Source organism: Hevea brasiliensis, chromosome 14 (assembly GCF_030052815.1).
Source record: "Hevea brasiliensis isolate MT/VB/25A 57/8 chromosome 14, ASM3005281v1, whole genome shotgun sequence".
Taxonomy (NCBI): Eukaryota; Viridiplantae; Streptophyta; class Magnoliopsida; order Malpighiales; family Euphorbiaceae; genus Hevea; species Hevea brasiliensis.
This window is the reverse complement of record NC_079506.1, coordinates 7,315,907-7,330,007: the sequence shown is the minus strand read 5'-3', so window position 1 is coordinate 7,330,007 and position 14,101 is coordinate 7,315,907. Positions and strand designations below refer to the sequence as shown.

Here is a 14,101-nt window from a genome sequence, read left to right as displayed (position 1 = left end):
ATGTGATCATTTCTCCATTCATTTTTATGATGGTTTAATCCCTTATGCGGAGATAGTAAATTTTTGAAAGAACAGTGTTATAGAAGGTTCGGTCATTCAAAATAAAAAAGAATTAATTATTATCTAGAAGATTATTTTCCTCGTCTTTAAAAAAAATTATAAAAAAATTAATATTTCATTTTTTTTTGCAAAAATATGGATTTTTCTTAAAATGAAGAAAGTAAACTTCACATATTTGTGAGAGAGAATATTGAGAATGAAAGAAGCAATTTAATTAAATTATAATTTTCTCAAATTGTAATTCGCTTTAAAATTAAAGCAAATATATAAATTCATATGTAATTAGGGATATTAAAAATTATAATCTAGTAAAGAGTTAAAAAAAATCAGATTGTTGACTAATAAACTACGTGCATGAGCTTGCTTTACTACCATACTTAATTTATGAATAATTACAATTATATTATGAGTAATTATAATTATATTTATATCAATAACACATGTTTATTTGAGATTAAACATAAATTGTATTACCTGCATTATTCCACCAACCCATCTCTTCTCTGCATGCACATATATATTTCCGTCTCTAGATCTCCTATTGCCAAGGCACAAACAGACACAGCTATGGATGAAGCGATAGTTCTCTACCCATCACCAAACGTAGGCCACTTGGTATCTATGATAGAGTTTGCCAAGCTCATACATGCCCGGCGAGCTTCCCTTTACATTCACATACTCATTATCTCCACCCCTCACGGTGGCAGAATCACTGCCTCTTACATTGCTAATGTCACTGCCTCCATTCCCTTATTGCATTTCCACTATCTTCCCACCATAACTCTCCCTTCCAAAACCACCCCAACGCTCCATGAAACCCTCACCTGTGAGGAAATGATCCGTCTCAGTAACCCTCATGTCCACCAAACCCTCCTTTCCATCTCCAAAACTCAGACCATTAATGCCCTAATTATGGATTTCTTCTGTTTTGCTTCTCTTCCTGTTGCCATCCAACTCAACATTCCTGGCTATTTTTTCTTCACTTCTGGTGCTGGGATTCTTGCAATCTTCTTGCGTCTTCCAACCCTTCATCAAAACAGTACCAAAAGTTTCAAAGATCTTAACTCCTTTCTTCATGTGCCAGGTTTACCACCATTACTTTCCTCTGACTTGCCTTTGCCCTTAATTGATCGCTACGATAAGAGCCATGGATACTTTCTAGACATGGCCACCTGCTTTCAAAAATCAGCTGGAATTATAGTGAACACCTTTGAATTGCTAGAGCCCAGAGCTTTCAAGGCAATTTCAGATGGACTCTGCATACCCAGTAGCACCACACCTCCTGTTCACTGTATCGGCCCACTGATAGCGACCAAAAGTACTAGTGATGGTGCAAAAGATCAATGTTTAACCTGGCTCGATTCTCAACCGAGTCAAAGTGTTATCTTTCTGTGTTTTGGAAGCTTGGGGCTGTTCTCAACGGAACAATTAAGGGAAATAGCTATTGGGTTGGAGAGAAGTGGCCAGAGGTTCTTGTGGGTGGTGGGAAATCCACCTTCTAATAACCAAAGCTTAGCCATCTCAGCCCAGCCAGACCCAGATTTGAACTCATTGCTCCCTGATGGTTTCTTGGATCGTACAAAGGACAGGGGACGCGTGGCGAAGTCATGGGCTCCTCAGGTCGCAGTATTGAATCATAACTCCGTGAGTGGATTTGTAACCCACTGTGGGTGGAACTCGGTGCTCGAAGCCGTGTGTGCTGGAGTGCCGATGGTGGCGTGGCCACTGTACGCAGAGCAAAGATTCAATAGGGTGATGATGGTGGAAGAAATGAAAATTGCTTTGCCCATGCAGGAAACCGAGAACGGGTTTGTAACTGCGTTGGAGGTGGAGAGGCGAGTTAATGAGTTGATGCAATCGGAATCAGGTAACTTTGCTAGGAAGCGAACCATTGCTATGAAAAATGAAGCCAAGGCAGCATTGAGTGAAGGTGGTTCCTCGCGTGTTGTATTATCCAGACTCGTTGAGTCATGGAAACATTATAGTTGAGTCAGGCTGCATTGAGGTCATGGAAGCGTTAAGGTTTTGATATTGTTAATAAATTTAGTAAAAAAAAAAAACTTTGCCTGCATTTAAAAATATCTTAATTAAATAAAACAATTAAAGTAATTCAAATTTTTTATTTAAATAAATATCTGATGTGTTAGCTGTGAAATAGCTTCCGCAAGTGCACGGGTTACAGTAGTATAGTTTTAAAAATAATATCGTTCTCACAAGGAATTATGCTTAAATTGGAAATAAAAAGATAAACTAATTAGAATGGTAAAATTTAAAGATATAAAAAAAATAAAATTTAAAATTTAGAATTGGTATTTGAGGAATTTAAGCTAAATCAAACAATTAACTAAATTAATTAAACTAGATTACCAAAATTTAAATTGAAATTGCTAATTATGAAATTGGGAGGAATTAAATCTAAATTAAATCTAAACTTTTTTCAGGCATTTCAAAGTTAGTATTCATCAAATTAAACCATGTTTTCACGGTATTTCAAACCTGATAAAAACCTAATTAAAGCTCTAATTGATTTTTGAAAGTCCCCTTAATCCTCTTAGCTTATCTCTAACATTAAAAAAACTAAGTTTATTACAAGATTATCTATCCCAAACATTCACTTTTTAGTCCATCTGTTAAGGATTAAAACTTAACTTAATGAGGATCCATTCATCAAGCAAGGCAACAAGCTCACAAGCAATAAATCAAAATGCAGCAAATCTCATTTAAATGACTAAATCAATTCAAAAACCACAATACAAAACAATATTTACAAATCCATCTTTAGAATCTCAAAGATCTACACACAAATCATGGTTTCAAGACAAACCCAAGTATAGAAATGAAGAAATAATGAAAATCTAAGCTAAGGAACAGAAAAACCCAGTAAAATGATGAAGAATCTGCTGCTGGAATGTTGCAGAAGGCGTCCCTTTTGCTGCAGCAAGACCAGATTTCACGTGCTTCTCTCCTTTGTCTCTCTTTCTCTTGCAAAATCTCCTTGTTTTTCTCTTTTTTGGAAAGAAAGAGAAAAAGAAGTTTTTATATGGTTTAGATGTCTGCCCTAGAATGAGTAAAAAGGTAAAAGATTCTGGAGAAAGTGATTTATTAAATCAGAGGGATGAAAATGCCACGTTAGCCATTTTCATTAAAACGACACAAGCTGAATCGGTTGTGAAACCTTCTGCCCGAGAAAAACTTCATATCTGACAATGACACAAGCTGTGTCACAGGTTGTGCAACTTTCGGTTTCTTTAACTCAACTTCAAAATTTTACAATTCAACTTTAATTTCTTCCAAATGGCTGCTCTGATCAAAATATACTAAAATTCTCCAAATTTAACCTATAAAACAAATAAATTCTAAAAATTAAACTAAGAAGTGTAAAAAGGCAAAATTAACTAAAAATATCCTAATATCTATAGTAATAGCTATGAATAAGGGTAAATTATGTGTAAAAATTATACCTAAATGATGATATAAAATGCATGCATCAATATCTTTAAATTATTTATATATATAAAACAATAATAAATTATATTTTACTAATTTTTATATTTATTTATTATATTAAATAAAAAAATCATTAAACTATCATATATCATATTATTTTTTTAAATATATTAATAATAAAAATTATATTATATTATATTATACGATATGATATAAAAAAAATTATTTGATATGATATATTATAAATAATGTTGCACTCAATCAAAGTGGAGGATAAGATGCATCTTTGATCTAGAGATGATGGTGACTAACGTGTTCCCTATAATGTTAGTTTTAAAAAAAAATCCTAAAATGTTATTTTTTTTTGAAAAAATTTAATTATTTAATTAATAAATTAAAAATTATATTAATCCAGTTAATTTTAAAATTTTAAATTCAACTCACTTAGCATGTGCAAGATTTAAGTGTTTAATCTCCTATAAAAAAATTTGTGCACAAACTTGAATGGGATTGACCAAGTTGATTAAAAAATTGTAACAATTGGGCCATACTGAATGAATCGTGGGCTTTATATGAGTTGCGTGTGAGCCACATGTGTTAGAGAATTTATATTCCAACCAATAATTCATGCAATTAATTCATTGCATATAGCACTTAAATTCTACTCAATTTGTCAAATATATAGCTATCAACCAGTATACGTGTAAAATTACAATTTTGATTTTTCATTTGACTTTTTGTTGAGATAGTAATTTAGTAAAGATTAAATTAAATTTAATATAAATAAAAAATATAAATATATGAGATTCATGTATTTAATAAATGAGTTTCATTATATTATATATATTGAATTTATAATGAATTAATTCATACAAAAATTTCTATTTAGTAATAAGAGAATTTTGGAAAATGTGATTTTCTAAATTTTTATTATGATTGACATAAATTTAAAAGGTTTTCCATATAATATATTATCAATAATTTCACCCCTCTGTCTGCACATATAAATACTTCTCTATCCCTCCACATATAAATCCTCCTCTATCCCAAACACACAAACTCTGCAGGTGTGCAGCTATGGATGATGCTGTAGTTCTGTTCCCATCACCGCCTATAGGCCACTTGATATCTATGGTGGAGCTTGGAAAGCTTATCCTCACCTTCCAACCTTCCCTTTCCATTCACATACTCATTATCTCTGCCCCTTACAGTGCTGGCTCCACTGCCTCCTACATTGCTGATGTCGCTACCACCATTCCCTCAATCTGCTTCCACCATCTCCCCACTATCACCCTCCCTTCCACCACCACCACCAGCAGCAGACACCATGAAACTCTCACTTTTGAGGTACTCCGTCTCAGCAATCCTAATGTCCACCAAGCTCTTCTTTCCATCTCCAAAACCCACAAAATTAAAGCCTTCATTGTGGACTTCTTCTGTTATGCTTCTCTTTCTGTTGCCTTCCAACTTAACATCCCTGGCTATTTCTTCTTAACTTCTGGTGCTGGGTTTCTTGCTATTTTCATGCATCTTCTGACCCTTCATCAAAACACTACAAAAAGTTTCAAAGATCTGAATGCCTTTCTTCATGTGCCGGGTGTGCCACCAATATTTTCCTCCGACATGATTTTGCCAGTACTTGATCGCAACGACAAAGCCTATGAATACTTTCTAGACGTGGCTTCCTCCCTTTCAAAATCAGCAGGAATTATAGTGAACACCTTTGAATTGCTGGAGGCAAGAGCTCTCAAGGCAATATCAGATGGACTCTGCATACCCAATAGTACCACACCACCTGTTTATTGCATCGGCCCATTAATTATGACAAAAAATCAAACAGATGGTGTGACAGAGTGTTTAACCTGGCTTGATTCGCAGCCGAGTCAAAGTGTTATCTTTCTGTGTTTTGGAAGCTTGGGGCTGTTCTCAAAGGAACAGTTAAGAGAAATAGCTATTGGGTTGGAGAGAAGTGGCCAAAGATTCTTGTGGGTAGTGCGTAATCCACCTTCTAATAGTCAAAGGTTAGCCATCTCAGCTCAGCCAGACCCAGATTTGAACTCATTGCTTCCTGATGGTTTCTTGGATCGTACCAAGGAAAGGGGACTTGTGGTGAAGTTATGGGCTCCCCAGGTAGCAGTATTGAATCATAACTCGGTTGGTGGGTTTGTGACTCACTGTGGGTGGAACTCGGTGCTTGAAGCCGTGTGTGCTGGAGTTCCAATGGTGGCGTGGCCACTGTACGCAGAGCAAAGGATCAACAGGGTATTGTTGGTGGAAGAAATGAAAATTGCTTTGCCGATGAAAGAGTCAGAGAACGGGTTTGTAACTGCGTTGGAGGTGGAGAAGCGAGTTATTGAGCTGATGGAGTCGGAATCGGGTAAATCGGTTAGGAAGCGAACAATTGCTATGAAAAACGCAGCGAAGGAGGCACTGAGTGAGGGTGGTTCCTCCTTTGTTGGATTGTCCAGACTGGCCGAGTCATGGAATCGTCAATGAGTTGAATCCGGCCAGTTTCTCTATTCACTTGAGTAATAGTTTATGAGTTGAATAAGTCAGGCTTTCTGTAACGTGTTGAATCGTTAATAATTGCTAGTTGTTTCGTGCTGTAATAGTTAAGGCTCTTTATATATATATATATATATATATATATATATATATATATATATATATATATATATTTATCTATTTACTTAGTATAAGAAACTCAAAATGATTAATCTAATTAATTAGATTGAGAGTTTTTTTTTTTTTAAGAATGTTAGGAATATTACAAAATTATTTAAAAATTCTAAATATATTAAATAAGTATATAAACAAGATATTCGTAAAATTATTCTAAAAGAAAATTAATTTTGATATATATAAAGTAATTATCAATATATATCTAATTGAAAAAATAAAAAAAATATTTCAATATAAATGTAAAAAAATTATTAAAAAACTAAAATTATACGATTATATTAAATTTGTGCAAGAGTATCTTATGATAATTAATTTATAAGCGTCTAATACTTATAAATTAATTTAAAGTTTATAAGTTGTTATATATTTAATTAAAATATTTATAATTAATTAAAATAATTAAAAAATATTAAAATTTTTTTTTGAATATTTTATAGGTATACCCGGTCTACTGAATCAAGATTAATTCATTTAGGTCAAGTTATGATTATATTTGATTGGCCCACAAGGGGTAAAACACTCCCATTGGCAGTAATTCTATTCTAAGGGGACAAAACGTTCACAATATATATTTTCTCTTTTCAGATGGATCGAGCATTTAATTTTATTTTAGAAATAAGAGTGTTGAATCACTTATATTAAATATTTATTTATAAAAATATAAATTTATTTTAAATACAATAGTTGCATTATGAAATTAATGAAATAAACTTATATTAGTTTTTTTATAATCGACGATTATATGGCTATATTGAATAAATTATCAGATAGACAGATATTGCCGCAGGCTGATCAGCTCCTCAATCACCCTTTTCTAGCAAGTAATGGGTTTAGTGGACTTGTAAATCTGATCAATCAATTTCATCCTCTTGATCCTTGGCTTAGGATACCCATCCTCTTCTTCTCCTCCGAAAATCTCTTCACTGCTATGGCTACCACCCTGATGGTGGAGGGTGTAGGCCTTGCTTAGTCGTAGAAGCAGGCGAGCCACGTCCAATTCCCACTCAGAGAAGGAGATATTCTTCATCTTCTTCTTATGGGTTGCGTTGTTTTGGAATGTTGAAGGATTTTTTGCCATTTTCTTGAAGATTTACAAAGTAAGAGAATGGAATCGGAGTTGGGATTTAGTCTGATATTTATACAGAAGAACATTATAGCGTGTCCGAAGTGGACTGGGAAATCCTAATCCTGCAAGTCATAGAATTTAAGTCGGTTAGAAACAGTGTAATTTAATTAGAAGCCGCCTTGAGTTAATTATTATTATCATTGGGATATATTTGGAATTTTATTAATTGTATTTTTATCTGATTATTACAAAGAGTAAATTACAACTACCTCCCTAAGGTTTAACAAGACTTACAAATTAATCCATAGTTTAAGTTTAATAACAATTTGACACTTAAATTTTATTTTCGTTTAACAATTTGTCCTCACATTTTACTTTTATTAATAAATTGGTCTTCAATATTTACTATTCATAGAGACTAATTTGTTAATAAAAATAAAATATGAGAACTAAATTATTAATAAAAATGAAATTTAAGGATCAAATCATTTTTTAACTTATATCTATGATTAATTTGTGAGTTCTATTAAATATAAATACTAAATAAATTCTAATAGTTGATTAGGATGAAACTTACTTGAAATCCATTATTATCAATAGTGATAATGGTTTAAAATTATTATCTTAGGTTGGGTGGCAACATAGGAGGAACAAAATAGAAACATAGAGGAGCAAAACAGAATAAGTCCACAGTGATTAATATTATTTATTTTAAATAATGTGGAAGGGATGATTTTAAAACAAATCCTTGGCTATTTCTTCGTTACTTCTGCGGGGTTTCCTGCTATTTTCGTGCATCTTCGGACCCTTCATGAAAACACTACCAGAAGTTTCAGAGATATTAACATCTTTCTTCATGTGCCAGGTTTGCCGCCGTTACTTTCCTCTGACTTGCCTTTATCGCCACAATAAAAAGCTATGGATACTTTCTAGACACGGCCACCTGCTTTCAAAAATCAGTGGCAATTATAGTGAACATATTTGAATTGCTCGAGCCCAAAGCTCTTAAGGCAATTTCTGATGGATTCTGCATACCAAGTTGTTCCACATCTCTTTACTATATCGACCTGGTTAGCCATCTCAACCTGGTTCGAGTCGCAACCGAGTTAAAGTGTTGTCTACTTGTCCTTCTGTGTTCTTGGAGCTTGGGGAGGTTCTCAAATGGAACAATTAAGAGAAATAGCAAGTGGCCAAAAGTTCTTGTGGGTAGTGCGAAATCCACCTTCTATTGACCGAAGCTTAGCCATCTCAACCCAGTGAGACAGACCCATATTTGAACTCATTGCTCCCTAATGGTTTCTTGGATCATAAAATGGACAGGGGACTCATGGAGAATCATGGGCTCCCCAGATCGCAGTATTGAATCATAACTTGGTGGGTGGATTTATGACGTTGGTGGAAGAAATGAAAATTGCTTTGCCAGTGAAAGAAGCCGATAACGGGTTTGTAAAGCGAGTTAACTCAGTTAGGGAGCGAACCATATAAAAATTAGGAGTGAACTTGTGTATTCCACTAATACTTAAATCATAGATTTTCTTTATAATTTTTACCATATTATATGCTTTTATTTTGACAATAGTTATTAAATTTTAATTTAAAAAAATAATAAAAAATTATTATTTCAAATTTTAATTAAAAAATTAAGTTTTTTTTTAACTTTAGAGCATAAGTTTTATTAAATGAATCAATTTTTTTGTCATGTTTTTTTTAATCTCATTATATATAAGAAATTAAAAATAAAATAAAATTAAACTCTAAATCTATCCAAATAAGCCGCTCCAAATCCATCACATGCAAATCATCCACCACAATTGAAAAAAAGCTTGAGAATTGGAGTAGACAAATGTTGATAAGATTCTAGATTAAATGAAGCACAACCCAGATGATGTTTCAAGTGCAAAGACCTGCAAAGCCAGTCAGCGCCAAAAAAGCAAGAAATACAGTATAATATGTCCCCCACCAAAACGTTACGTGATTGAATAGCCAATTTTCTCTCAATTGGATAGCTTTCAGCCTTATCATCATTCAGATTAATTCCAAACATATATGGCCATGCCCAATCCACAGCTCGCCTCCACATACACATCAGGGTCATTGTAATGCGCGTTACACCACCCTTATCCTGTCAGAAAAAGACATGACGACCTTACGCCTTGTTTTATTCAAGTAAATGTCACTCACTGAAGACTCTTCCTTTCAAAGTAAATGGACTAATTTAGAGTGAGAAGATTTTTGTTTTAATTTATGAGTTAATTAAATTAGTCTATAAAATTTTAAAATTAATTTTATATGTTAATTTATTTATAACATTTTTTTACTTATAAATTAAAAAGAAAAAAATTTAAGTGATTAACTTTTTATTTTAATAATTAATTTAAATAAGTATTTTATTATATTATTTTTATTTAATTTTTAAAATTCATTTTTCCAAAAAAAAAATTCAATAGTTTACTTGTTTCGATTTAAAATTCCCGCTTCGTCCGTAGCCGATCCCTTGTGATCTTGAACACTTCTCTTGAATGTAAAAGAAAAATGACAAGGCCGACGGAAAGAGTGTGGGTAAGCAGGTATAGGTATAGAGGTGAGTATTATTCAGTTCAAATCGAATAAATCGAATTAAATTGTCCTAATTTGATAATTTGATTTGATTTTTAATATGATTCGGTTCGATTTGATTTTATATTATAAAAATTTCAGTTATTTAAGTTTAGTTTAGTTTTAAAGAGAAAAAAAAATTGGTTAAGCCGAACTGAACCGAATAGGTTTATTGATTTTTGAATTGATTTATTTTTATAGAAAATTTATGAATTATATGTAATTATATATATATAAATTATTTAATTTCATTGATTAATGGTTATTAGGTTCAAATCAATGTCAAAATTAGATTAAATAACTTAAAGATCAAGTCTAAATTAAAAAAAAATTAAAAATAAAAATCGATCAATTTGAATCAAATCAAACTAAAATATAGTGGTTTGGTTCGATTTGTTTTTCATCTATTTTGATTCAATTCGATTTCTAAAATATATAATGCAATTTTCATGATTTAATTTAGTTCAGTTCAATTCGATTTAGTTTTAATTTGAATCGAATATTCAACCCTAAGCAGGCATGGGAGGACTATGGAGCAACGCCACCACACTCAATTCTTGTTGGGAAAACATGCATGACGATGGCTTTGTATATCGAAAGTGGTGCTAAATAAAATATTACCACATGGGGGGTTAGGATGTGATGAGAAGGTTGTTGGCAAAGAGCACCGTTTCCATATTTTATGCCGACTGATCGTAGTCGGCAACGAAGGGGGAGAGGAAGAGGCAGATATTGAGAAATGGTAAAGATGAGCGAAAAAAAGTTCACTGCCCCGGGGAAGGATAAGATTGGGAAGATGGATCGGTGGGGGAGAAGGGCTTCAGATTGTGAGAAGGTGTGTAAGAGGAGGGATTTTTAGTAGCTCCTGGAGCATATGTTTTTTTATAAAAAAATATAGATTTTTTTTTCTTTATAAATAAAGAAAAATTAAATATTTATGTTTAAATAAACACTTTTTTTTAATATTCTGGGGATTTAATAATTAACCTTATTATAACATTTTTAAAATTGACAAAGCTTTACTATATAAAAGGGAAAATTACATAATTATTTAGTTATGTATGAGATTTGATTAATAAATTAATTTTTTTATTTTAATTCTGTTAATAAATTTATTCTTGTATCAAAAAAATCATGTCATTTTTCTATTAATAATTAAAGGTGCTTTCTATCATTATTTAATCACAATTCTTGCAGTCTTTTTTAATTATACAAATTTACGTGTGTTTAAAAGTAAAAATATTTCAGAAAGCAAGTGTCCATTTGCAGGGGCCTACTGTGTATATAGCCAAGTTTTTTCCAGTAATTTTACGTGCCCTGAAAGCAGGAAAGCAGGAAATCAGACTTGTCAGAGCACTACACACGCCTTTTTAGGAATTTCTTGTATTTAAGCAGTGCAACCTCCAGAAAATCAAGGATTAAAAAAACCAAAGATAAATTGCTATTTTAACATATATGTTTTAATAATAATAAAACATCGTCATTCACTTGTCATTTGTAATCTCCTCCAAGCCAGCCAGTTAAAAGAACTACGTCAGTGGTCCATCTTCCAATCTCTGATCATAAGCTAGACAGAACCTGGATTTGAAGGAGGATCGTTTCATCGATCGAGCAGAAGGAGGATAGCCGTAAGAACAACATGCAGGCTGTAGCTATTGATGATGCGTTAGTTCTGTTTCCGTCACCGGCCATAGGCCATTTTATATCTATGGTAGAGCTTGGCAAGCTCATTCTCAACTTCCAACCTTCCCTTTCCATTCATATACTCGTTATCTCTGCCCCTTACGATGCCGATTCCACTACCTCCTACATTGCTGATGTCGCTGCCACCATTCCCTCAATTTACTTCCACCATCTTCCCACCATTACCCTCCCTTCCACCACCGGCACACACCCTGAAACTCTCATCTTTGAAGTCCTCCGTCTCAGCAATCCTCATGTTCACCAAGCCCTTCTCTCCATCTCCAGAACTCACAAAATTAAAGCCTTCATTATGGACTTCTTCTGTTTTGCTTCTCTATCTTTTGCCTCCCAACTTAACATCCCTGGCTATTTCTTTTATACTTCTGGTGGCGGGTCTCTTGCTACTTCCATGTATTTTCCGACCCTTCATCAGAACACTACCAAAAGTTTCAAAGATCTGAACACCTTTATTCACATGCCGGGTGTTCCACCAATATTTTCCTCCGATTTTTCTTCGGCAGTAAGTGATCGCAACAATAAAGCCTACGAATACTTTCTGGACATGGCTTTCTGCTTCCCAAAATCAGCAGGAATTATAGTGAACACCTTTGAATTGCTGGAGGCCAGAGCTCTCAAGGCAATATCAGATGGACTTTGCATACCCAATAGTACCACACCTCCTGTTTACTCCATTGGCCCATTAATAGTGACCAAAAATGCTAGTGATGGTGCAACAGATCAATGTTTAACCTGGCTTGATTCTCAACCAAGTCAAAGTGTTATCTTTCTGTGTTTTGGAAGCTTGGGGCTGTTCTCAATGGAACAATTAAGAGAAATAGCTATTGGGCTAGAGAGAAGTGGCCAGAGGTTCTTGTGGGTCGTGCGAAATCCACCCTCTGATAATCAAAGCTTAGCCATCTCAGCCCATCCAGACCCAAATTTGAACGCATTGCTTCCTGATGGTTTCTTGGATCGTACAAAGGAGAGGGGACTCGTGGTGAAGTCATGGGCTCCTCAGGTTGCAGTATTGAATCATAACTCGGTTGGTGGTTTTGTGACTCATTGTGGGTGGAACTCGGTGCTTGAAGCCGTGTGTGCTGGAGTGCCGATGGTGGCGTGGCCGCTGTACGCAGAGCAAAAGTTCAATAGGTTGATGTTGGTTGAAGAAATAAAAATTGCTTTGCCAATGAAGGAAGACGAGAACGGGTTTGTAACTGCGTTGGAGGTGGAGAAGCGAGTTAATCAGTTGATGCAGTCGGAATCCGGTAACTCAGTTAGGGAGCGAACCATTGCTATGAAAAAAGCAGCCAAGGCAGCAGTGAGTGAGGGTGGTTCCTCGCGTTTTGCAATGTCTAGACTCGTTGAGTCATGGAAGCGTTAATGAGTTGAGTCGAGTCAGATTTTCACTCAGATCATGGATTCTGTCCTTCTAATTTCTACTTTATCATGAACAGGAAACGCTCCTTAATAAAAATTTAATAATTTTATTAAAGTCTGAAATTTCAGTAACAGATGCACACTAATTTTTATATTCGATATGAGATTTTAAAAAATCATACTTAATTACGGCCTATGCATAAAAGGTTCTACCACATGTTTATTTAATAAATTTTTAATGTATTTATTATATAATATTTTTTAATTTATTTTACATATATTAATTCAAATAAAATATTAATAAAATTTTTAAAACTTTCTAATTATTTTTCCATTACTGGCTTCTACTCTATAATAATATTAAACTAATAATTTTATAATAAAATTATGTAAGTATATCTGATTTTTTTTTTAAAAGTATATGTATAGGAAAGAAGAAGCTCTCTATATTCAGAATCAGAATATATTATTAATCGATAGATTATAGTAAATTTTACAGATTATTCACTAATTGAATAAATCTAAATTAATGTCTCACAAATTTGAAAGAGCTACGTAGCCAGTCAAAGCCAAAAATCAAGTAATAGTATTACAAGCATTATACGAAAAGTTTTAAAATATAATAATTATATTATAATTATTAATTGTAATGACTCGTATATAATTTTTATATAATTAATAATTAAAATATATTCATTATACATATCATAATTACACTAAATAAATTTTTTATACCCATCCTTTCCTGAAAATCATAAATATAAATTAACGAATAATTATCATAATCGATATGATTCCAACTAATTTAGATTGCTTAATTAATTTTAAGAAACAAGGAGATAATAAAGATTTTCGGGCCTTTAACTTTTTTTTTTTGAAAATAAAAAAATTGTAAATACAAATTAACTAAATATTATCATAATCGATACGATCCAATTAATTTACATTGTTTAATTAATATTAGGAAACAAGCAGATATAAAATTTTCAGGCCTTCTAACTTTTTTTTTTTGTTGAAAATGAAAAAAATAGGCTCTCCAGGTATAAATGTTATAGTCCCAGTCCCAAAGTTACTGATTGACGTTCTCGATTTAACTCAATCCCAAAGAAAGGAACCTGCCACCTAATTTGATATAGCACCTTGTGCGATAAATCAAATACAATATTTAGTCATTATACTCAATACTAATGT

At 33.0% G+C, this 14,101-nt stretch overlaps 3 protein-coding genes across 3 annotated transcripts; all 3 read left to right on the top strand.

Moving 5' to 3' along the window:
* The first annotated feature begins 416 nt into the window (after positions 1 to 416).
* LOC131172658 (UDP-glycosyltransferase 88A1-like) lies at positions 417 to 2,198 on the top strand. Its single transcript, XM_058134098.1, has one exon. It carries the CDS (start codon positions 445 to 447, stop codon positions 2,047 to 2,049), a length of 1,605 nt encoding a protein of 534 aa, XP_057990081.1. The 5' UTR covers positions 417 to 444; the 3' UTR covers positions 2,050 to 2,198.
* Positions 2,199 to 4,413: 2,215 nt separating this feature from the next.
* On the top strand, positions 4,414 to 6,116 carry LOC131172659 (UDP-glycosyltransferase 88A1-like). Its single transcript, XM_058134099.1, has one exon. It carries the CDS (start codon positions 4,585 to 4,587, stop codon positions 6,001 to 6,003), a length of 1,419 nt encoding a protein of 472 aa, XP_057990082.1. The 5' UTR covers positions 4,414 to 4,584; the 3' UTR covers positions 6,004 to 6,116.
* Positions 6,117 to 11,229: 5,113 nt separating this feature from the next.
* Positions 11,230 to 13,025, top strand: LOC110670575 (UDP-glycosyltransferase 88A1-like). The gene has a single exon (XM_021832667.2). The coding sequence runs from the start codon at positions 11,490 to 11,492 to the stop codon at positions 12,912 to 12,914; it is 1,425 nt and encodes a 474-aa protein (XP_021688359.2). The 5' UTR covers positions 11,230 to 11,489; the 3' UTR covers positions 12,915 to 13,025.
* The last annotated feature ends 1,076 nt before the right edge of the window (positions 13,026 to 14,101 follow it).

Excerpts from the sequence above, each read along its gene's own strand:
- LOC131172659 (XM_058134099.1), top strand. The coding sequence starts at position 4,585 with ATGGATGATGCTGTAGTTCTGTTCCCATCACCGCCTATAGGCCACTTG.
- LOC131172658 (XM_058134098.1), top strand. The coding sequence starts at position 445 with ATGAATAATTACAATTATATTATGAGTAATTATAATTATATTTATATC.
- LOC110670575 (XM_021832667.2), top strand. The coding sequence starts at position 11,490 with ATGCAGGCTGTAGCTATTGATGATGCGTTAGTTCTGTTTCCGTCACCG.